Genomic DNA, 25,058 nt, shown 5'->3' with positions numbered 1-25,058 from the left:
TAAGAACTGCACTGATGATTCTTAATACTCTCATCCAAATTAAGGATGAGATATATAATCAGGTAAAATATATAACCAGGTATAACCAATAGAAGGAGCCCTGGTGGTGAAGTTGTTTCAGCGTTCAACTACTAACTGACAGGTTGGCGGTTCAAAGCCACCAGCTGCTCTGTGGGAGAAAGATGTGGCAGTCTGCTCTTGTAAGTATTTACAACCTTGGAAAGTCTATGGGGCAGTTCTACCCTGTCTTATAGGGCCACTATGACTTGGAATCGATTTGATAGCAATGGGTTCACAGCCAATAGAAATGGGTTAAGGAAAAGACAGATTTAGAGATGAGGGCTTCCCTGGAGGGAGAAAAAGGGACGAGTAGTGCTTACCAATTACATATAATGAGAGGGTCTTATTAGATCCCCTGAGGAGTCACATATGTCTCTTGCAATTGGGGGAGCCAGTGGACTGAAATCTATCTTTTACCCAACAAATCTAAGTGAGGAGAGATAGTCTGCCTGGGTTTGAATCGGCTAGCTAAAAGGCAAGAAAAAGAGTTATTTTTCAGGGAACAGATGAGGAACACAACGAAGAGAGACAACTTGGGGTTGTCCTAGTGCCTGCACAATAGGGTCACCTGGAAGGCTAAAGATGCCTAAGTAGAGAAAAAAGATGAGTCTGCTATAGGCTACAGAATTAGTAGACAACCGACAGGAATAGAGAGCTATTTGGACACACTAAAATTATAGGTGAGAGATACCTAAGATCAATGAATAAATCACGGAAGTATCATTTATAGTAAAAAAAAAAAAAATCAGCTTTATAGATATGTGAGGCCAGAAAGAGCAGAGCCACCTTTGGGTAGTTTATAGGTATGCGAGGCCAGAGAGAGCAGAGCCACCTTTGGGTAGTGCTAATCCAGTGAGTTTTTACTTTTCCTCCAGCCTGTACATAAGAAGGAGCTAAGTGCAAAAAAGACTTTCTCTGAGTGTAGACTCGATGCCTTCATCACATGCTTGCTAAAAAAAAAAAAAAGGAGGAGAAGTCTGTTAATTAAAATGTCTGTCTTTTAAATAAAGATTGGAATGTTGAGTAATATGCTGGACTAGACGTTATTTGTCTCAGTTGAGACTATGTTTTGAGACTAAAGTAACTACAGGGCTTTTTATTGCATGAGAAAGACTAGAAAAGCCAATTGACTGACTCAGTTTGTATCCAGGTGGAAGATGGGATTAGCTCCACTTAACACATTTAGGAGTCTCTGGGTTGTGCAAATAGTTACAGCACTCAGCAGCTAACTAAAATTTGAAAGTTTGAGTTCACCCAGAGGTGCCTCAGAAGACAGATCTAGTGATCTAATTTCAAAAAAATCAGCCATTGAAAATTCTATGAAGTGCAATTCTTCCCTAACACGTATGAGTTTGCCATGAGTTGGAATCAACTTGATGGCAACTGGATTTATTTTTTCCAATACATTTAAAGGGTCGGTGAAAGACGAAGGTAAAATTGGTTTATGACTGCATCTCATGAGTTTTTCAGCTTGCCAATTATTTTACCCTCTTCCTTATTTTTTAAAATTCTCTCTTTCTTTGACCTTCAACATTCTACTTTGCTGAATTTTTCTCTCTCTCTCTTTTGATGGTTAGTCCTCTTTAATCTGCCCATTCAATTTATACAGCTGCGTCCATGACTTCAGTCACCACGTCCATGTTAATCATGCTCAGATATAACATTGTCTATTCAGATCCTTACCATGGGCTACGAGCCTGTATTTAACTGACCAGTAGCTTGAAGAGTTATTTGAAAGTTTACACCCCTTTCACCAAGATAAGTAATGACAGCATAAGATGGCAAGAAGTTTTTATTTTGGGGCCTATGAGGAAAGTCACGTAAAAGAGAATTCGTTCTGTCGGCTATATTAATGGGATATTTGTGATGCAGAAGGAAAATACAGGTAGTCCCCAACTTACCACGCGGTTCTATTCTGGTAGCTCTGTCATAAGTCAGTTCTGACAGAAGTCCAATACCTCTTTTTTTGTTTTAATTTTCAATATTATTGCCTTTTTTTTTAATCAGTATTTTTATAAATCTGATCTTTATTTGTCTTTAGATGTTGGAAACATTGCATATAAAATTATAGATATATTTTAATACGTACTTACATAAAAAATCATAAAAACGTACTCTGACAATGAAGAGTTGGACAACATTGGCATTTTATCATTTGTGGTAATTACTACACTTGTGGAAGGTTCTGGATCATCTGGATTATCCCTGGGAATGGGATAGGATTTCTAGTCAGAAAATTAGGGAGAGTTGTCAGTACAGTCCTTGTCTTTTTCACTTCATATATTTTGAGGTAACACCTCACTGCTTCCTGAATCTGCCTATGGGCTTCAGCAAAGCGATCAGTATTTGGGTCCATGTTTTCAAACAACTGAAGCCCCTGATTTAGTTTAGAAAAAATTTCAGTTAATTTTTTCACTGCAAAATTTTTTGACAACTTCTCCCTCTTCCCCATTATTTCTTTCTTCAAATTTGTTTGCTCTTCAAAATCCATTAAGTCCTGATCTGTCAGTTCCCCTTCATTGTTGCCTTAGGATGGGTTCTTTCTCTAGAGAAGCAAAACCAGTGAAGCATATTTATTAGAGAGAGAGAGAGGGATTTATCTCAAGGAAATGGCTCATGCAGTTGTGAAGGCTGGGAAGTCCCAAATCCATGGATCGGGCATCAGGCTGGAGGCTTATCCTGACTCCCATGGCTGCAGGAGCTGGCAAATCTCAAAACCTGCAGGTCAGGTGGCGGCTGCTGGCTTAAGTCCCAAGAACAAGAACTGGAGGTCAGATGCTGAGGAATTGGGTACAGGATTGATAGCAAGCTAATGAGCTTTGCCAGAACATCCATATGTATTGGATGCAGGCCACTCCTTCAAGGAAACTCCCCTTATAGCTGATCGGCTGATCATATCAGATCATATCATGACAATTACATTATATTACTTATGGAAGAACAATCAGTCCAATGTCTACCAAACCACTGAGAATCATAGCCTAATCAAGTTGGCACATAACATCGGCCATCACATTCGTGATCTATGAGCTGTTCATATCAGTGATATCAAGTTCTAAATTCAGCACTCTTGCCATATGAACAATTTTTCCAGCAGTCTCTATCATCAAATTATCCTGATCAGATGCTTGGGATGTGTTCACATAACTCACCAATTTTTTTCCAAACCTTCTGCATGCTTTTTCCCTTAACTTTCTCCCAGGAAGATGTACCCCTCCCCTCAAAAAAAAATCAAACCCATTGCCATCGAGTTGATTCTGACTCATAGCAACCCTATAGGACAGAGTAGAACTACCCCATAGGGTTTCTAAGGAATGCCTGGTGGATTTGAACTACTGACCTTTAGGATAGCAGCCATAGTTCTTAACCACTACACCACCAGGGTTTCCAAAAAACAGGTGGTCATAAGTGCGGTTCCTCATAACTTGCATACGTCCTATGTCAGGGACTACCTGACTACAGTATCCAAGTCTGTACCACTCACGCGTGAGCGAGGCTGAGGATCCTCTCGGTCTTGGGTAGGATTGCCTCTGGTTCATAGACTGCTGCTGGAAAGATCTACTGAAGGCAAGACCCACCATTAAATGTAACTTCTCAGAAATGAACAGAAGGAATAAAACCTCCCGTGACCATAGGGGACCCAAGGAAATCAGCAGAATTTGTCTCTGGCAGACTTAGTCACAGGGACTGCTTGTGTTTTGAGTTGATCGTTCTATTCCACTGCCGTCTCTTTTCACTTTAACATCAATAATCATTAGAGAGGAAATTTCATAGCACGGAAGGCCAGAGAGAGAGAGATATTTCAAAATGTGACAATGAGAATTGCTTGAGTTCATACTTTTGCTCATCATTGGGAAATGATAAAAGCGGATTTTCTCTTTTTTATGTGTTCCATTCCTTTCTTGAATGATATTGAAATCTCTTTGTCGACTTGTGGTTATTATGGTATATATACTAACATCTGCTATTTTGGAAATGTGTAGAAAGATGACTAAAACATATGGGATTCCGTTTGGTAAAGGAGTTTTTTTTGTTTCTTAAAGAAAAAAGTTCACCCATCATCTGAATTTATACAGACATGTTTTATCAGAAAATAACTATTTATGCCCTGATAATAAAAATTTTAAAATAAGAAAAAAAAAAATCAATTGAAACTATGCTGCCCCAGGCACTGTGGTAGGTGCTTAGAAATATAAAATTATTTCCTTAATTCCCACAATTCTGCAATAGATTATGTCTTTTATTGTTAAGCAAGGAAAAGATACAAGTATCATTGCATTTCTTCATTGATTTGAAAAATAAATTGAGTTCCTTATCTGCCTTTTCTATTTATGGAGTCACTGAAACTTATTCAGTCCCTTCAGGAAATTCACCCACATCCCTTACCCTTCTCCGTGCTCTCTTTGTAATGTACGCCTATGTTTGCTATATTTTTCTTTTGGCTTATTTTCTACACTTATTTTGTACTCCCAAGGGCAAAATAAATAAAATATAATTGCCCCTGACTCTAAGGAACAACAATAACAAGAAAAGTTCACCAAAACACAACAGTAACTTTGTCTTAAGAAGCTGGAAAATCATTGCTTATGTCCATCCAAGTAGTTCACTCCTCAAAAGTCACCTGTCATAAAAGGGGGCATGTATTTTAAAAAAAAGAACAAACAAAAAACTCATCCAAGAGCAAAAGTCATTTTACTTACCTCTGACACATAAAGCAAACAGGAGTTAATCAGTATTGAAAACAATGAAGCAAAAACAGTATGCCCACTGAAAAATCGATAAAGCAAAAAAGCATATTGTATTTGTCTAACCCAAAAACAATGAGACAAAAACGGGCCACATTCAGTTCGCCTCATTTGGTAGTTGAGACCTATATTTGACACACTGCACTCACTGGCGCTGCCCTCAAGTTGACCTGTAACTGCTGTGATTCCTCCTTTCCACGGCCCCCAGGACTCCCTCTGCTCTCCCGGTGCCCCTGCCGCTTTTCTTACATAACACGTGTCACAACCCCTTGGAGGTGTCTTCCTAACGACCTGTCCTCTCTACCTACATTAGCTATGTTTTACTTTGTTTTAAGCTTTGAGATGTGAGGAATATCCCTACTTACCTCCTTATATACCAGCTGACACACAATGAACAGTCACTTCCCTTGGGTGGTAGGGAACCAGGATCTAGATTGGCTAGGAAATTTACAGTCTCAGACTTCTAAAACATGTCATAAAGGAAAATTCCTCTGTGACCAGAGTGACTTTTAGTTTTGCCGCAAACCTGCATTTGAACACCACGTTACAGACTTGATCCTGGAATCTCTTTATGTGCACGTTCCCATTGATCTCAACTGGCCTTTTCTCTGAGAACCAGATCGGTGCCCTCAAAGAAAACTTACAACTTTCTTGTCTACACGTTTTGTTTCAGGGTGTGATAATGGAAAAGTTGGGGAATGTTGCATGTTCAAGTGTGTCTCAGGATTCCCGCTCCACAGCAATCCTTTGTTAGGCAGCCGGCTGTCATCTAGGGTGGCAGGGAATGGGTCACATGTCTCATCATCTGGCAGTCTAGCTGGGGCTTGTTCACAGGGTGGTGGCAGAGTGCCACAAAAGAGAGAAGAAGCGTGTAAGGACACTTGAGGCCTGTGCATGGAACTGGCAGTTGCCACAGAATCAATTCCTACTCGTGGTGACTCCATGTCTATCAGTAGAACTCTGTCCATAGGGTTTTCAGTGGCTGATTTTTGGGAAGTAGATCATGAAGCCCTTCTTCCAAGGTGCTTCAGGATGGACTTAAGCCACCAGCCTTTTGGGCACCAGCAGGGTTCCAGCACAGTGTTACTTCAGTCTTATTCTATTGGCCAAAGCAAGTTATGAGTCAAGGAATGGGGAAGTAGATTCCACCTTTGGATGTAATGAATGATACCCTTTGGATGGAATGAATGATATAGTCATGTTACCAAGGATCTGCATGGAGGAAGAGGTGAAGAACTGTGGTCATTTTTACAATCTACCATGGCCACAAGACCATATGTTCTTTCTTAATATTGATTATATATGGTCCTGTAAGAAATGCCAGTTTTTGTATATTAGTAGCGTTTATTCACTGTGTTGTCATAAAAATAACACAATGTTAGGCTTCAGGATATGTAGGTTCCAATTCTGGTTTTTCCACCAGACCAGGTATGTTAGTTTCCTAATGCCACAAATTGCTGCAAATGTAATGGCTTAAAGCAATGTGAATTTATTATCCTACAGTTCTGGAGATCGAAAGTCTGAAATTCATTTCACTGGGCTGAAATTAAAATGAGTGTGTTGGCAGGCTAGTGTTTCTTCTATAGACTCTAAGAGAGAATCCATGTCTTGCCTTTTCCAGTTTTCAGAGCCACACATATCCCTTGGCTCATAGCTCCTTCCTTCATCTCCATGGCCAGAAGCATAGCATCTCCTCTGATGTCTGCTTCCATCCTTGCATCTTCTCTCTCTGACTTGGACCATCCTGCCTTCCTCTGAGTCGGTATTGACTTGATGGCACTGGGTTTGGTTTTTGGTTTGGCCTTCCTCTCATAAAGCCCTTTGTGATTACATTGTGCCCACCCAGGTAATCCAGGATAATCTTCCTGTTTCAAGATCTTCAACTTAATCCGTGTGCCACACCTCGCCTGATACTTGTTTTTGTAAATAAAGTTTTATTGAAACACAACAATGTTCCTTCTTTTACATATGTCTACAGCTGTATTTATACTATAATGGCAGAGTTGAATTGCAGCATAGTCCATAAGGCCCCAAAAGCCTACAATATTTACTATCTGGCCTTTTATAGATAAAGTTTGTTCACCCCTGTACAAGATTATACTGTTACCTTGGGCAAGTTACTTACTCTCATTAAGCATCATACAATCATACCGTTTTAAACTTTGTAGGAACCTTAAAGGTAATTTATTTAAATTTGACCCTATACATTCCTTTGCATAAATGACCTTTTCAGAATAACTGGCAAATGGTCATTCAGCTTCTGCTCAAAAACCTGGAACTAAAAAGAACTCATGAAGCAGCTCATGCTTACTTCAAATAACTCTAATTCTGATGAAGATAGTAAATTGTTCTTCATATTTAGCAAAAAGTCACATTCCTATAACTTGCTTGTCTAGCTTATTTCTTCCTCTGGAATCATAGGGGTAAGTGTAATCTCTCTTATACCCAAGGGAACTTTAAAAAGTTTGAATCTTCTATCATATCTCAAAGTATTATGTTAATATAATGTGGGGGTTAAGGAAAGGACTTCTTCTAGATCTAAATATGTGTGATATTGTTAATATAGTGACTCTTCTGGAATTATTTCTTTCAAGTATTTGGTCTTGGTGAATAAAATGTGGCACATGTTCTATACTTTCTGTGATTAGATGGGATGTCCATAAAGGAAGAAGAGGTAGGGCTCTCACATACAGGACCATGTTAAGCAAGCTCTTCCCTAGATGACAGGAATGTCCCTCCCTGGCCTCGGATGTCACTATTGCCTGGATGCAGGTGAGTGACTCCCCAGGTCCAGCTTTTATGAGTCTCCATATTGGTGTGCTGGAACGCTTCATCCAGAAGATGGAGCCTCCTTATTGTGCAGCCAAAAGACATAGCTCTTATGACTTATGGGAGAGGAAGTAAGACTGGCATTGTCTCACCTGGAAGGAAGGAATTAACAATGCCCAAACCCCGAATCTCGTCTCTCCTGTAATTTTGATACCAGTTCCAAAAGAATCCAGGTGATTTTAATAGGCTATGAGGAATGAAAAACTAAGACCCACGATGAGACAGCCCTCCAATGGAGGGCACAGATGAAATGTGATCTTAGTCAGGGGAAAGCCAAACTCCTCCAGAGGACACTCTAGCTCTCACTGAATCTTGCACCAGAGAGTTGGACTTAAAACTCCTCTGGCCACAGGGAGTCAGAGCAGGCCAGCCCTTAAGGAGAGAGCCATTCATTCCTTGGGGTCAAGGTTGGCCAGGGGGCACTGTTACACCAATCCAAAAGGGTTCAAAGGAGCTAAGTCGTCAGTAGAAGTATGTTGTCACACTTCGATTAGTATATGGTGTCCTATTCTAATCGAGCCTTCCCAGTGCTTTGCTCACTTGTTTATTCAGTAACATTTAGAAAACCCTTTCTGTGTGCACATGGAAGAAATCGCTTTGTCAAATTTCTTCAATTTGCCTTGAAGCCACTTTGCTCTTTTGTTCATCAATAATCATTAATAATATTTGTCCCAAACCCCTCAACAATTTGAGATCTCTTCCTCCACTGTTCTTCATGTTGTCACCATCATCCACCAGTCACTTCATTAGAAACCTGGGAGAAACTCTATGCCCTCCTTCTCTTCTCTTTTCAGTATTTCACCACATCCTACCAATTCTATTTACTAAACATTTCATAAGTCTTTTCATCACTTCTTACCACTGCCCTGATTTGGTGCCTTATCATCTCCTTAGAAGGACTGCTATCACAAGAGCTACTTGTCCTCACTGTCTTGAGCCATGTCTACCTTATCTCCATCCATATAAATACTAAGCCAGAGCTATTTGCCGGTGCGAAACTCTGTATGTGCCTCTTCACTGTGCGTACCATGTAAAGTTCAAGCTCTTGACAATGCACATCAGGTCTTAAAATGTCTTACCTTCACTTACCTCTCCAGCTTGACTTAGCACCACTCCCCATTCTGAAATTTGCATCCAGAAATTCAGAACTCCTTATGGTTTCTTACACTGTCGTGTTGTTTGTTCTGTCTCCTCCTTGACTGGCCTGCCTTCTTCCTACTCATCTTTCAATATTCAGCTCAAGCATCTCCTCCAAGAATTCTTTTTCAATGCTCCTTTTTCCATCGCCTCTCCTGCCACAAGACTATGTCTTTGCCCTTTTCTCTGCCCCCGTAGACTCTGCTGCATCTTCATAAGTGCTCCTCTCATACTGTGTTATAATGATTGGTTTTTATGTTTTTCTTTCTCACTAGAGGATGAGCTACTTGAGGACAGGAACATCTCAGTAATATTCCTCTTATTTCCTTGATGCTTATTCCAGTCTTGGCACATACTTGGTCCTTAATTAATGTTATTTATTTTAATCAGTAGTTAAGTCAATTTGATGATACCCATGATTTGAGGCCCCAGACAGAAGAGGGGTCCAAAGAGCAATGCCAATAATGTGATCTACATCGTGGAACGTATCCCTGAACCTCCTACAGCATCACTCTTTCAGATGCTGAGGTTTCTGACAATGAAATAACGTTACCGAAACATATTTCCTTCCCTAACAGTGGTGTTTCTACAATAATAGTAAATAAGGTAACTCTTTCTCTTACTGTTTGTACAACTGGAATAAACTCCCTGGGAAGAAAAATATATGAGATTTGCGATTTAAAAGACAGAGGCCAATTAACTTCTTTCCGATTGTATCCAGTAAACACTGAATTACATAAGGGGCCCAGCAGAGCTCGAAGGCCAGAGCACTGGTGGAGATTAGCAATGCTCTGCCTCTCTTTTGTTTACCATAATGAACTGGTCAATAAACATCACAAATTGTTTATCTATATACATCTTGACAGATTACTCTTTATGAAATCCATTTAGCAAGTGAGCTTTTCCCATAAGGATGAAAAATGAAGATTTTAAACAGATTGTAGAAGACGCTATGTCTGTACCTGGAGAGTCAGTGTAATAAAGGTTTCTTTATATTAATATTACAAAAACCACTTATCCTGGCACAATCAATATCACAATTCATCTTAGTCTGGTATTTCTCTTTCTATGCTTGAAATGCCTTTCCCTTTATTATGTATAATTTTGTTTTAATAAATGCAAAATGTATTTCATTTAGGAGGTGCTCTTGAGGAGCGATCACTTAGAAAATGATATCAAACTTGTAGCTTATTTGCTAAAGAGTCTAGGAAGTGTTTTAAATTATATTTGAGTGGCTGAGAAATTTACAGGAATAATTTGACTTAAACTTTAATTGCAAAATTATCCCCAGTGTCCTTTGGGCTAGAAACAAACTACATTATTCTGAAAAGTCTCCTCCTATGAACTTCATTTAGGCAAAATTCTCTCTTACTAAGGTCAAGCAATTATAACAAGTCAGATAAGTTGGATATAACAAAGCCTAGAATAAAGAACATAAACTCAGGAAGCCATTGCCGTTGAGTTGATTTTGACTTGTAGTGACCCTATAGGACGGCGTTTCGATGGGTTTCCTCAAATCAGAAATAGTCACATTTAATTACTAAGAACATGGTATACTTACCCTAAGAAATTACTTACATATTCCATTTGGATTCAGAATTTAAGATCCTATGGATATTGACAGAGCTGACTTAGAGTTTTGTGTGTAGCAGCTGGCTGGAAGAAAATAGAACTACATCAAGAAAGGAATTGCGTTATACACTGGAAACTGTTGGAGCCCTGGTGACACAGTGGTTAAGAGCTTGGCTGCTAACCAAAAGGTCAGCAGTTCGAATTCGCCAGCTGCTCCTTGGAACCTCTATGGGGCAGTTTACTCTGTCCTGTAGGGTCCTAGAACTACATCAAGAAAAGAATTTTGTTATACACTGGAAACTTTTACTGTAAATGTACTGTATATAAAATAAATGTGATTATCTCATGAGTGAACAGTAATAAAAACTGAAATGCTTGACAGACACTTATTCATGAGTGGTGCAGTTAGAAATATATACATATATATGCATTGAAAGATGCTTGTCTCTTAGTATTTATGTTCACCAATATTACATTAAACACCTATAAACAATATGCTCTAAGTAATAGGATATAATGAAATTAAGAGTAAATCAAATATTTTGTTGCTTCTATAATTCCATTTTAATTTCAACGTATAATATTCTTCAGGCCTTATGCATTAAGTAGCCCAAACAAAATGTCTATTTGAAGTGGAGTTCTGATGCAATGTCTATAGATGGAAGATTGAATATAGTTGTCTGTGGGGGAAAACATCCTTTTATCGTGACCATAAAAAGGGCAAACTACAGCACAGTGGTTTTCAAGAGAAACTGTACTTTATTTATTCCCAAGGGGATATTAGTCCATAAAACAAATTTGCAGCTGATTTGGCAGCCTTAGCTTTTATCGGCCTTTTTAAGGGTGTTGAATGATTACCCAAGAGATCGCACAGTAGAAGTGGCAGTGGGGTAAAGTAACTCTCTCCATCCAGCATCTTTATGAGAAAATCTAGGTGAGTCCACTTAATGCTGCTTAAAATGTGCCACGCACCCATTTAAAGGTGAGTGGTCTTCTCACAGGTGCTGCTTTTGCTTCTCTAATGCATTACTGTGCCAGAACTGCTCGTCCTAATCGAGGCCACTGGCGTAGGCCAAGTGTGTGACTAATTCACTCTGAGGAAACAGGCTTCAGTTTCTATCACGGCAAAATGCCCGGACGGTGATTTTTATAGGCAACTTTGGGTCCAATAAATCTAAGTCAGAATGAAGTTATCTCATTATATTTGTATCATTAACATTCTTCATAAATCAGAATAATACTGTCTTCCCCAACCATTCTGAATAAATGGGGTTAGTGCATGAAATAGAAAATGAAAATACAATCTACATTAAGGCATTGATAGCTTTTGAACGTGTCTTCTTCAAACTTTATATTATCTTCTTAGTGCAACTTAAAAAAACCCCACTGCAATTTAGTCTTTACAAAATGAAAATACAGAATTTCAAGATTTCTTAGTGAAAACAATGGTTACCATCCCCAGTTTTCGATTTCACAACGGGATAGTTTCTTCAAAAGGTCATTTTATGGGTATTTAATCTAAATTTTTAGTTGATAGGAGGACTGCTTTTTCGAGAAAACAAAATTTACAATATTTTTAATGGAATAACAGGTATTCAAAATAGTAAATATGATTACTTTTCACCATTACTTAGCTTACAAACAGAAGACATCATACGGGTTTTACCCCGAGCAGAGTTTTTCCTGTTTTGCTTTATTTTATTTTGTGTTTATTTGTTCAGCTTGAGCACCCTTCTCAATATATTGGGTAAAACAGGGGCCATCTTACTCCTCGATGCTATTGACAGGTATAACTTATACTATGAATTGTTAATCAAAATGGTCTTCCCTTTGATGGCGTATTTGTCTTGTTTTCAGATGTCAGCCTTGCAATTGTCATCTCTCAGGAGCATTGAATGAAACCTGTCACTCGGTCACGGGCCACTGTTTCTGTAAACGATTTGTCACTGGCTCAAAGTGTGACACGTGTGTTCCCAGTGCAAGCCATTTGGATGTCAACAATCTATTGGGTTGCAGCAAAAGTAAGTGAACTCTGGCCCAGTGTTGGCAGATGAGGAGCATCGTACAGAAAAGACTATCTTGTTTTCTTTCTCCACCTAGAACACATCAGAAAGGCTTAGGCACAATGCAGGAAATTTAGGTGAGAAATTACAAAAAAAAAAATTATACTAAATGAAATTTGTGTTATTTCCTTGATTAAATCATTGAAAACATGATTATTTTAATAGTGGGAAATTTACAAAGGTTTCTTGGAATGAAATCACCAATAGAGTGACCAAACTCCTGGCTTCCCTAGGACATGGGATTTAGAGTGCAAAAAAAAAAAAAAGAAAAATCTCTGGCCAACTGAGATGGTTGGTAACTCTACCACACAAGGATATTTTCAGTCAATTTTCTGTGACAAATGAAAGATTTATTCTTATTTATTGTGAGTTTGTGTATCCTTACCATCCCCCAAATCATGTGGGCACTCTGCTACTATTTGTTGTTTATTGTTTTTATAGCTAGTATTATTACCTTTATTTATCTCAGAATATTACTTGTTCCAATATTTGATATTCATTTCCTTCTACCTTAAGTCGTATTGGTTGTTTAAACATGTTTCACATTGATATTTTTAGTTTCTTGAAGCAAAAAATTATGTATTAGTTTCTTTTCACTGTCTCATCTCAAAACCATTCTCCAGTGCTTCGAATGGTCCACTCAAGATCATCTGCAGGGGTGTGGGGACCATGGTTTCAGGGGACATCTAGGTCAATTGACATAACAAAATTTATTAAGAAAATGTGCTGCGTCCCATTTTGGTGAGTTGTACCTGGGGTCTTAAAAGCTAGTAAGCAGCCATCTAAGATGTATCAATTGGTCCCAACCCCCCTGGAGCGAAGGAGAACAAAGAACCCCAAAGACACAAAGAAAATATTAGCCCAAGGGACAGAAAGGGCCACATAAACCAGAGACTCCATCAGCCTGAGACCAGAAGAACTAGATGGTGCCCAGCTACCACTAATGACTGCCCTGAGAGGGAACACAACAGAGTGTCCCTGATGGAGCAGGAGAAAAGTGGGGTGTAGAACTCAAATTCCAGTAAAAAGAGCAAACTTAATGGTCTGACTGAGATTGGAGGGACCCCAGAAGACGTGGCCCCCAGACTCTTTGTTAGCCCAAAACTACAACCATTCCTGAAGCCGACTCTTCAGACAAAGATTAGATTGGACTATAAGACATAAAATGATACTCATGAAGAGTGTGCTTCTTACAAGTAGATACATGAGACTAAATGAGCAGCTCCTGTCTGGAGACGAGATGAGAAGGCAGAAGGGGACAGGAGCTGGTTGAATGGACGTGAGAAATCTGGGATGGAAAGGAGGAGTGTGCTCTCACATTATAGGGATGGCAACTAGGGTCACATAACAATGTGTGTATAAATTTTTGTATGAGAAACTAATGTGAACCATAAACTTTCACTTAAAGCACAATTAAAAAAAAAAAGAGATCACCTGCAGTCCTACCATTTCATTACATATTGAAGAATTGTTATATTTACATTAAGATAGTATATCCTTACCTTTTTTAGAATTCCTAAGAAATGCCTGCTGGGGAACATGTGGTAAGGAGCCCTCTACAGCATATTGTACAATGCACATTCTCCTTGGGGTGCCCTGAGACTGTCATGAGTCACAACGCTAGGAAATACCACAAGTCAAGACAGGTCATCAAAAGCAGCATGCCTGGAACTGTGCTTTGTACATTTAGGGGAGAGAGAGAACTAAGAAACAGAATATTGTCTCCACAGCAATTGTACTAGATTTTGAGTAATGGAAGGCAGGGTGTAGTTAGTGGTTAACGTGATGTCTTCAGATTTTGTACCAGTGTAGTCTTTCTTCAGTATTGTGTTTCATTCTGGATTTCAGTATATGCCATCTCTGAATGAAAAGTCTAAGATGTATGCTTCTCTTGGGAAAAGGAATATGATAATTGCCTTTGAGTATAAACACAACCTAAACACAAATTTATATTTGGTTAGGTGTGTAATTAATGTTTGTCATTCATTGATTAGCTATATAATTGATTGATCAGTGTGCAACGTAAAATCTAGCATATTCCTTTTGAATGTGAGTTGGAGAAAATGATTTACAATAGAATTGTGGCAGCATTATATACCACATACCAAATTTTAGCTACTCCTGGTTGGTTCTACCACTAATTTTGTGTGGAAATATTGGCATCTGCTCTAATTTTTGCACATGAGACACAGTCTAGGAATTATGCCCCAGGCAAAGCTGAATAGTCTGGTCACTTGGAACTTCACCTATATTTCTTAGTAGTAGGCGATGTTTACTATTATATTTGTCTTTCCTTCTCTGGGATAATCATTTGTGGTCTTTCCAAATGCTTCTGATTTGTCGTAATTTCAAAAACTTCTGCATTTCTAACTAATCTTTCCTGGAAATGTTCTTTTTCATTTTTTATCCCTTAAAAATGGTGATGCTTAGTATTGAACACATTGTTTCAGCTGATTTTTGTAGTTGTTGCTGCTGCTGTTTTAGGTTTGTGTTTAGCAACCATTTATAACACATCATGTGAAAAGTTTTGGAAACCCTGGTGGCGTAGTGGTTAAGAGCTATGGCTGCTAACCAAAAGGTTGGCAGTTCAAATCCACCCGGTGTTCCTTGGAAACTCTATGGGGCAGTTCTGTTCTGTCCTGTTGGGTCGCTGTGAGTTGGAATCAACTTGATGGCAATTAGGCTTTTTTTTTTTAATGTGAAAAGCTAAAAGTTCAGCATTAGCAGAAGTAGTTCATTACAAAAAAATTAAACAGAATTTCTGACTTCAAAGGCACTCAACCCATAGTCTGCATGAGTGATGGACCTACTGATAATATAAGAGAGTGAATGAGGGGAGCAGTAAGTGTTAACCTTTGGGCTGCCCCTGAAATGAGCTGGCTTTATTTCCTTATCCACCTTGGTTTTCACATTGTACTTGCTTTTTATCCTGGTAACAGTTGAGAACCCAGCTTCACAAAGATATGCCATTGGAAGGAAAGTTCTGCTATCTATTGCTGAAACTGTGAACTACCTCGGCGAGTATTTTACTTTTTTTTCCAGCAGAAGTCAGGGATCTATATTTTCCTTGAAAATTTAAAATATCTCATGGGGCCCCTCCACACAATTTTGGAACCATGGAATTATAACCATTATTATTATTTCTCCTTCCACAGAGGCCATTGACTATAGTTTAGCAATATCATCTGTGATTTTTTTTGGGAGGGGGCAGTAAGGGCAGGAGTGGGTTGGGAATTCTAGGATATAATTGCCAGAGTCCAGGAAACTTGAATTCAAATGAAGTAGTTAGACAGTTTCTTATAATAGGCTCACTAATTCATGTGATTTATTTCTTTCCTATCAATATTTGTTTCACATTTTCAAAAATGGCAGCTTTTTCCTTGATAGGAGAGACAAAACAAAATAGAAATTAAATAGCTCTGGTGTCTTTATGCTCTTCTACTGAATGACATGCCAGTTTGCCGTAAATTTCAGGTAAAAACTTGAAAAAAAAAAATGCACACACATACAGAGATTCATATATAGACACAGATATATGCGCGTGTAAAATCTGCTTTTAAGCAGCCGTAGCTCATGTGTGTTTAAGTGTTCTTGGCACTATTCTCACTTTTGTTTATCTTTGGTTATTTATCCATCTTTTCATCGTTCATATTTTCCGTTATCTCTGTTATCAGAGCCTCTTACAGCTCTTTTTAAAAAACCGCTTTATTGAGATAGACTTTACATAAGTGCATCCATTTTAAGTATACAGTTTGATGAATTTTAGTAAACTTCTAGTTGTGTGAACATCATATAATCCAGTTATGGAATACTTCTATCCTTCAAAAAAAGGTCTCCTTGTGCCCATTTTTAGTCAATTCCCACCCCGCTTCTAACCCCAAACAACCAGTTGTTTTTTTGGTGCTGCAATTTTACCTTATCTAGAAATTTCATATAAATAAGATCATACAATAATTAGCACTTTGTGTCTGGTTTCTTTCATTTAGCGTGTCTCAGTAGTTTGTTCCTTTTAATTGCTGGGTAGTATTCCATTTTCTTGATGTATTGCAATTTGTTCCTTTATTGATTGGTTGATAGACATATAGATAATTTCTTCTTGTTTGGTACAGTCCAGTCAATTTCAACTCATAGGAACCCCATGTGACAAAATAGAATTACCGCATAGGGTTTTCTAGGCTGTAACCTTTTTTTTTTTTTTAACCTTTACAGGAGCAGATCGCCAGGTCTTTCTCCCACAGAGAAGATGAAGGATGGTTCAAACCACCACCCTTTTCAATTAGTAGCCAAGGGCTTAATCGTTATGCCACCAGGGCTCTGTAGCTTGTGTCTGGTGTTTGGCTGTTATGAATAATTCTTCCATGAACATATGGGCACAAATCTTTGGGTGGAGAAATGTTTTTATGTCTCCTTGATGTACCAAACTATTTTCCAACACGGCTATACCATTTTACATTCTGACCAGCAATATCTGAGAGATCCGGTTTCTCTGTATCTTCAGCAACACTTGGCATTGGCTGTGTTTCCTTATAGCCATCTAGTGGGCGTGTAGTGGCAATCTCTGTCTTTTTTTTTTTAGTAACTTTTATTAAGCTTCAAGTGAACGTTTACAAATCCAATCAGTCTGTCACATATAAGTTTACATACATCTCACTCCCTACTCCCACTTGCTCTCCCCCTCTTGAGTCAGCCCTTTCAGTCTCTCCTTTCTTGACAATTTTGCCGGCTTCCCTCTCTCTCTATCCTCCCATCCCCTCTCCAGACAAGAGTTGCCAACACAATCTCAAGTGTCCACCTGATATAATTAGCTCACTCTTCATCAGCGTCACTCTCCCACCCGCTGACCAGTCCCTTTCATGTCTGATGAGTTGTCTTCGGGGATGGTTCCTGTCCTGTGCCAACAGAAGGTCTGGGGAGCATGGCCGCCGGGATTCCTCTAGTCTCAGTCAGACCATTAAGTTGGTCTTTTTGTGAGAATTTGGGGTCTGTATCCCACTGATCTCCTGCTCCCTCAGGGGTCCTCTGCTGTGCTCCCTGTCAGGGCAGTCATCGATTGTGGCCGGGCACCAACTAGTTCTTCTGGTCTCAGGATGATGTAGGTCTCTGGTTCATGTGGCCCTTTCTGTCTCTTGGGCTCTTAGTTGTCGTGTGGCCTTGGTGTTCTTCATTTTCCTTTGCTCCAGGTGGGTTGAGACCAATTGATGCATCTTAGATGGCCGCTTGTTAGCATTTAAGACCCCAGACGCCACATTTCAAAGTGAGATGCAGAATGATTTCATAATAGAATTATTTTGCCAATTGACTTAGAAGTCCCCGCAAACCATGTTCCCCAGACCCCCGCCCTTGCTCCGCTGACCTTTGAAGCATTCATTTTATCCCGGAAACTTCTTTGCTTTTGGTCCAGTCCAATTGAGCTGACCTTCCATGTATTGAGTGTTGTCTTTCCCTTCACCTAAAGCAGTTCTTATCTACTAATTAATCAATAAAAGAACCCTCTCCCACCCTCCCTCCCTCCCCCCCTCGTAACCAGAAAAGTATGTGTTCTTCTCAGGTTTACTATTTCTCAAGATCTTATAATAGTGGTCTTATACAATATTTGTCCTTTTGCCTCCGACTAATTTCGCTCAGCATAATGCCTTCCAGGTTCCTCCATGTTATGAAATGTTTCAGAGATTCGTCACTGTTCTTTATCAAAGCGTAGTATTCCATTGTGTGAATATACCACAATTTATTTACCCATTCATCCATTGATGGACACCTTGGTTGCTTCCAACTTTTTGCTATTGTAAACAGAGCTGCAATAAACATGGGTGTGCATATATCTGTTTGTATGAAGGCTCTTGTATCTCTAGGGTATATTCCCAGGAGTGGGATTTCAGGGTTGTATGGTAGTTCTATTTCTAACTGTTTAAGATAACGCCAGATAGATTTCCAAAGTGGTTGTACCATTTTACAATCCCACCAGCAGTGTTTGAGAGTTCCAATCTCTCCGCAGCCTCTCCAACATTTATTATTTTGTGTTTTTTGGATTAATGCCAGCCTTGCTGGAGTGAGATGGAATCTCATCGTAGTTTTAATTTGCATTTCTCTAATGGCTAATGATCGAGAGCATTTTCTCATGTATCTGTTGGCTGCCTGAATATCTTCTTTAGTGAAATGTGTGTTCATATCCTTTGCCCACTTCTTGATTGGGTTGTTTGTCTTTTTGTGGTTGAGTTTTGACAGAATCATGTAGATTTTAGAGATCAGGCGCTGGTCGGAGATGTCATAGCTGAAAATTCTTTCCCAATCTGTAGGTGGTCTTTTTACTCTTTTGGAGAAGTCTTTAGATGAGCATAGGTGTTTGATTTTTAGGAGCTCCCAGTTATCGGGTTTCTCTTCATCATTTTTGGTAATGTTTTGTATTCTGTTTATGCCTTGTATTAGGGCTCCTAGGGTTGTCCCTATTTTTCCTTCCACGATCTTTATCGTTTTAGTCTTTATGTTTAGGTCTTTGATCCACTTGGAGTTAGTTTTTGTGCATGGTGTGAGGTATGGGTCCTGTTTCATTTTTTCGCAAATGGATATCCAGTTATGCCAGCACCATTTGTTAAAAAGGCTTTCTTTTCCCCAATTATTTGACACTGGTCCTTTGTCAAATATCAGCTGCTCATACGTGGATGGATCTATGTCTGGGTTCTCAATTCTGTTCCATTGGTCTATGTGCCTGTTGTTGTACCAGTACCAGGTTGTTTTGACTACTGTGGCTGTGTAATAGGTTCTGAAGTCAGGTAAAGTGAGGCCTCCCACTTTCTTCTTCTTTTTCAGTAGTGCTTTGCTTATCCGGGGCTTCTTTCCCTTCCATATGAAATTGGTGATTTGTTTCTCTATCCCCTTAAAATATGACATTGGAATTTGGATCGGAAGTGCGTTAAATGTATAGATGGCTTTTGGTAGAATAGACATTTTTACTATGTTAAGTCTTCCTATCCATGAGCAAGGTATGTTTTTCCACTTAAGTATGTCCTTTTTAATTTCTTGTATTAGAGCTTTGTAGTTTTCTTTGTATAGGTCTTTTACATCCTTGGTAAGATTTATTCCTAAGTATCTTATCTTCTTGGGGGCTACTGTGAATGGTATTGATTTGGTTATTTCCTCTTCGGTGTTCTTTTTGTTGATGTAGAGGAATCCAAGTGATTTTTGTATGTTTATTTTATAACCTGAGACTCTGCCAAACTCTTCTATTAGTTTCAGTAGTTTTCTGGAGGATTCCTTAGGGTTTTCTGTGTATATAATCATGTCATCTGCAAATAGTGATAACTTTACTTCTTCCTTGCCAATCCGGATACCTTTTATTTCTTTTTCTAGCCTAATTGCCCTGGCTAGGACTTCTAGCACGATGTTGAATAAGAGCGGTGATAAAGGGCATCCTTGTCTGGTTCCCTTTCTCAAGGGAAATGCTTTCAGGTTCTCTCCATTTAGAGTGATATTGGCTGTTGGCTTTGCATAGATGCCCTTTATTATGTTGAGGAATTTTCCTTCAATTCCTATTTTGGTAAGAGTTTTTATCATAAATGGGTGTTGGACTTTGTCAAATGCCTTTTCTGCATCAATTGATAAGATCATGTGGTTTTTGTCTTATTTATGTGATGGATTACATTAATGGTTTTTCTGATATTAAACCAGCCTTGCATACCTGGTATAAATCCCACTTGATCAGGGTGAATTATTTTTTTGATGTGTTGTTGGATTCTATTGGCTAGAATTTTGTTGAGGATTTTTGCATCAATGTTCATGAGGGATATAGGTCTATAATTTTCTTTTTTTGTAATGTCTTTACCAGGTTTTGGTATCAGGGAGATGGTGGCTTCATAGAATGAGTTGGGTAGTATTCCGTCATTTTCTATGCTTTGGAATACCTTCAGTAGTAGTGGTGTTAACTCTTCTCTGAAAGTTTGGTAGAACTCTGCAGTGAAGCCGTCGGGGCCAGGGCTTTTTTTTGTTGGGAGTTTTTTGATTACCGTTTCAATCTTTTTTTGTTATGGGTCTATTTAGTCGTTCTACTTCTGAATGTGTTAGTTTAGGTAGGTAGTGTTTTTCCAGGAATTCATCCATTTCTTCTAGTTTTTCAAATTTGTTAGAGTACAATTTTTCATAATAATCTGAAATGATTCTTTTAATTTCATTTGGTTCTGTTGTGATGTGGTCCTTCTCATTTCTTATTCGGGTTATTTGTTTCCTTTCCTGTATTTCTTTAGTCAGTCTAGCCAATGGTTTATCAATTTTGTTAATTTTTTCCAAGAACCAGCTTTTGGCTTTGTTAATTCTTTCAATTGTTTTTCTGTTCTCTAATTCATTTAGTTCAGCTCTAATTTTTATTATTTGTTTTCTTCTGGTGCCTGATGGATTCTTTTGTTGCTCAGTTTCTATTTGTTCAAGTTGTAGGGACAGTTCTCTGCTTTTGGCTCTTTCTTCTTTTTGTATGTGTGCATTTATCGATACAAATTGGCCTCTGAGCACTGCTTTTGCTGTGTCCCAGAGGTTTTGATAGGAAGTATTTTCATTCTCGTTGCTTTCTATGAATTTCCTTATTCCCTCCTTGATGTCTTCTATAACCCAGTCTTTTTTCAGGAGGGTATTGTTCATTTTCCAAGTATTTGATTTCTTTTCCCTAGTTTTTCTGTTATTGATCTCTAGTTTTATCGCCTTGTGGTCTGAGAAGGTGCTTTGTAATATTTCGATATTTTGGACTCTGCAAAGGTTTGTTTTATGACCTAATATGTGGTCTATTCTAGAGAATGTTCCATGTGCGCTAGAAAAAAAAGTATATTTTGCAGCAGTTGGGTGGAGAGTTCTGTATAAGTCAATGAGGTCAAGTTGGTTGATTGTTGTAATTAGATCTTCCGTGTCTCTATTGAGTTTCTTACTGGATGTCCTGTCCTTCTCCGAAAGTGGTGTGTTGAAGTCTCCTACTATAATTGTGGAGGTATCTATCTCACTTTTCAATTCTGTTAAAATTTGATTTATATATCTTGCAGCCCTGTCATTGGGTGCATAAATATTTAATATGGTTATGTCTTCCTGCTCAATTGTCCCTTTTATCATTATATAGTGTCCTTCTTTATCCTTTGTGGTGGATTTAAGTCTAAAGTCTATTTTGTCAGAAATTAATATTGCTACTCCTCTTCTTTTTTGCTTATTGTTTGCTTGATATACTTTTTTCCATCCTTTGAGTTTTAGTTTGTTTGTGTCTCTAAGTCTAAGGTGTGTCTCTTGTAGGCAGCATATTGATGGATCTTGTTTCTTTATCCAGTCTGTGACTCTGTGTCTCTTTATTGGTGCATTTAGTCCATTTACATTCAGGGTAATTATAGATAAATAAGTTTTTAGTGCTGTCATTTTGATGCCTTTTTATGTGTGTTGTTGACAATTTCATTTTTCCACATACTTTTTTGTGCTGAGGCGTTTTTCTTAGTAAATTGTGAGATCCTCATTTTCATAGTGTTTGACTTTATGTTAGTTGAGTCGTTAACGTTTTTCTTGGCTTTTATCTTCAGTTATAGAGTTGTTATACCTTTTTGTGGTTACCTTATTATTTACCCCTATTTTTCTAAGTAAAAACCTAACTTGTATTGTTCTATATTGCCTTGTATCACTCTCCATCTGGCAGTTCAATGCCTCCTGTATTTAGTCCCTCTTTTTGATTATTGTGATCTTTTACCTATTGACTTCCATGATTCCCTGTTATGTGTATTTTTTTTTTTTAATTAATCTTAATTTGTTTGTTTTTGTGATTTCCCTATTTGAGTTGATATCAGGACGTTCTGTTTTGTGACCTTGTGTTGTGCTGGTATCTGATATCATTGGTTCTCTGACCAAACAATATCCTTTAGTATTTCTTGTAGCTTTGGTTTGGTTTTTGCAAATTCTCTAAACTTGTGTTTGTCTGTAAATATCTTAATTTCGCCTTCATATTTCAGAGAGAGTTTTGCTGGATATATGATCCTTGGCTGGCAGTTTTTCTCCTTCAGTGCTCTGTATATGTCGTCCCATTCCCTTCTTGCCTGCATGGTTTCTGCTGAGTAGTCAGAACATATTCTTATTGATTCTCCCTTGAAGGAAACCTTTCTTTTCTCCCTGGCTGCTTTTAAAATTTTCTGTTTATCTTTGGTTTTGGTGAGTTTGATGATAATGTGTCTTGGTGTTTTTCTTTTTGGATCAATCTTAAATGGGGTTCGATGAGCATCTTGGATAGATATCCTTTCGTCTTTCATGATGTCAGGGAAGTTTTCTGTCAGGAGATCTTCAACTATTTTCTCTGTGTTTTCTGTCCCCCCTCCCTGTTCTGGGACTCCAATCATCCGCAGGTTATCCTTCTTGATAGAGTCCCACATAATTCTTAGGGTTTCTTCATTTTTTTTAATTCTTTTATCTGATTTTTTTTCAGCTATGTTGGTGTTGATTCCCTGGTCCTCCAGATGTCCCAGTCTGCATTCTAATTCCTCGAGTCTGCTCCTCTGACTTCCTATTGCGTTGTCTAATTCTGTAATTTTATTGTTAATCTTTTGGATTTCTAAATGTTGTCTCTCTATGGATTCTTGCAACTTATTAATTTTTCCACTATGTTCTTGAATAATCTTTTTGAGTTCTTCAACAGTTTTATCGGTGTGTTCCTTGGCTTTTTCTGCAGTTATCCTAATTTCATTTGTGATATCTTTAAGCATTCTGTAAATTAGTTTTTTATATTCTGTATCTGATAATTCCAGGATTGTATCTTCATTTGGGAAAGATTTTGATTCTTTTGTTTGGGGGGTTGGAGAAGCTGTCATGGTCTGCTTCTTTAAGTGGTTTGATATGGATTGTTGTCTCCGAGCCATCACTGGGAAACTAGTTTTTCCAGAAAATCCGCTAAAAAAAAAATGCAGTCAGACCCCTAACAGAGTTCTCACTCTGGCTCAGGCTATTCGGATGTTAATGAAGCCGCCTGGGGAGGGTGGGGGAGGGAACAGAGAGATAGGAGAGTAGTACCTCAGAATATAGCCAGAGTTGCTTGTCTTGCTTGGAATGACTATTATATCTGAGATTCCCGTGGGGCGCATCGCCTATGTGTGCTGGCTGTGTGGAGATTGCCCCCGGGGGGTCTGGCCCGCTGAAGTCACGGTCAGATCCTCCGCTTCCAGCCCCATGCCCAGCGTCAAGGCTCCCCTACTGGGACGGTGCACTCTCGACTCCAAAATCAGTCGCTGCCTCCCGGGGGCTTCTCGTCCCTCCAGCCACGTGGCCGTGCCGCCCCCGCGAACCAGGTGGGCCCCCTCCCGGGGTTAGTTCAGATGGGTAGAGCAGCTCCCCCTGCTTGTGCCATGACCGAGTGTCCCGGCTGGGACGCAGTTCTCCCCGCTCCAATACCAGTCGCTGCCTCCCGGGGACTTCTCCTATCGTCTGCGTCCCACGCCGCCCGCGCCACCCTGCTGGGCCCCTTCCCGGGGTTAGTTCAGGGGGGTGGAGCAGCTCTCCGTGTTTATGCTGTACCTGCGTCCTGTCCAAATCCCGGTGAGACGGTTCCCCGGCTGGGACGCTGCTCTTCCTGCTCCAAGACCAGTCACTGCCTCCCGGGGACTTCTCCTACCGGCTGCGTCCCACGCCGCCTGCGGAACCGGCTGGTCTCCCTCCCAGGGTTAGTTCAGGGGGGTGGAGCAGCTCTCTGTGCTTGTGCTGTACCTGACTGGTACGCGGGCTCCAGGCTCTGGAAACAATCGCTGCTTCCCCGTATTAGTTCGTTCTCCGTCTCTAAATCTGTGTTTGTTGTTCAGGGTTCGTAGATTGTTATGTATGTGATCGATTCACTTGTTTTTCCGTGTCTTTGTCGTAAGAGGGATCCGAGGTAGCGTCTGCCTAGTCTGCCATCTTGGCTCCGCCCCCCCAATCTCTGTCTTTTAAGTGTTGTATATAGACCATTCACATTTAAAGTGATTACTGATATAATTTGATGAATCTCTGCCATGTCAGCAACTATTTTCTATCTGTTGCACTTGCTCTGTATTTCTTCATCTTTTTGTTTTTTCAATCTGACCCTCTGTTTCTAGGTTTTCAGATTTTGCTTGCGCTTTACGTGGGCCCACCCACTCTCCTCTCTTAGCCCATTAATTGTATTTCTTTTTAAATTTGTTTTGGTGGTAGCCTTAGGGCTTGCAATATACATTTACAACTAATGTAAGTCCACCTTCAAGTAAAACTATCCTGCTTCACAGGTAGTACAGGTACCATATAACAGCATATTCCCATTCCTTCCTCCCATCCTTTATAGCTGTGCTGACCTTCATTTCACTTATCTATATGCTATGATGTGGAAACCCTGGTGGCGTAGTGGTTAAGTGCTACGGCTGCTAACCAGAAGGTCGGTAGTTCAAATCTACCAGGTGCCCCTTGGAAACCCCACTGAGGCAGTTCTACTCTGTCCTGTAGGGTTGCTATGAGTCAGAATTGACTTGACAGTAATGGATTTTGTATGCTATGATAACGCAATGCATTGTTGTTATTTTGAACAAACTGTTATCTATTAGATCAATTAAGAATAAGAAAGATAAAGGTTTATTTTACCTTCATTTATTCCTTTGCTGATAGTCTTCCTTCTTTGTGTAGATCTGAGTACCTGACTTATATCATTTTCCTGCTCTCT

At 39.2% G+C, this 25,058-nt stretch overlaps 1 protein-coding gene across 4 annotated transcripts in view; it reads left to right on the top strand.

Moving 5' to 3' along the window:
* Positions 1-25,058, top strand: part of USH2A (usherin) — a 906,431-nt gene that overhangs the window by 198,393 nt on the left and 682,980 nt on the right. For all 4 annotated transcript variants that reach the window (XM_049868234.1, XM_049868232.1, XM_049868231.1 and 1 more), the window contains one exon: positions 12,201-12,364. In XM_049868234.1, the coding sequence (XP_049724191.1) occupies positions 12,201-12,364 (164 nt within the window). The remainder of the gene's footprint in view (positions 1-12,200; positions 12,365-25,058) is intronic.

The sequence above is a fragment of the Elephas maximus genome, chromosome 24, assembly GCF_024166365.1.
Source record: "Elephas maximus indicus isolate mEleMax1 chromosome 24, mEleMax1 primary haplotype, whole genome shotgun sequence".
NCBI lineage: Eukaryota > Metazoa > Chordata > Mammalia > Proboscidea > Elephantidae > Elephas > Elephas maximus.
The sequence above is the reverse complement of the archived record's forward strand: the minus strand, read 5'-3'. Positions and strand labels throughout refer to the sequence as shown.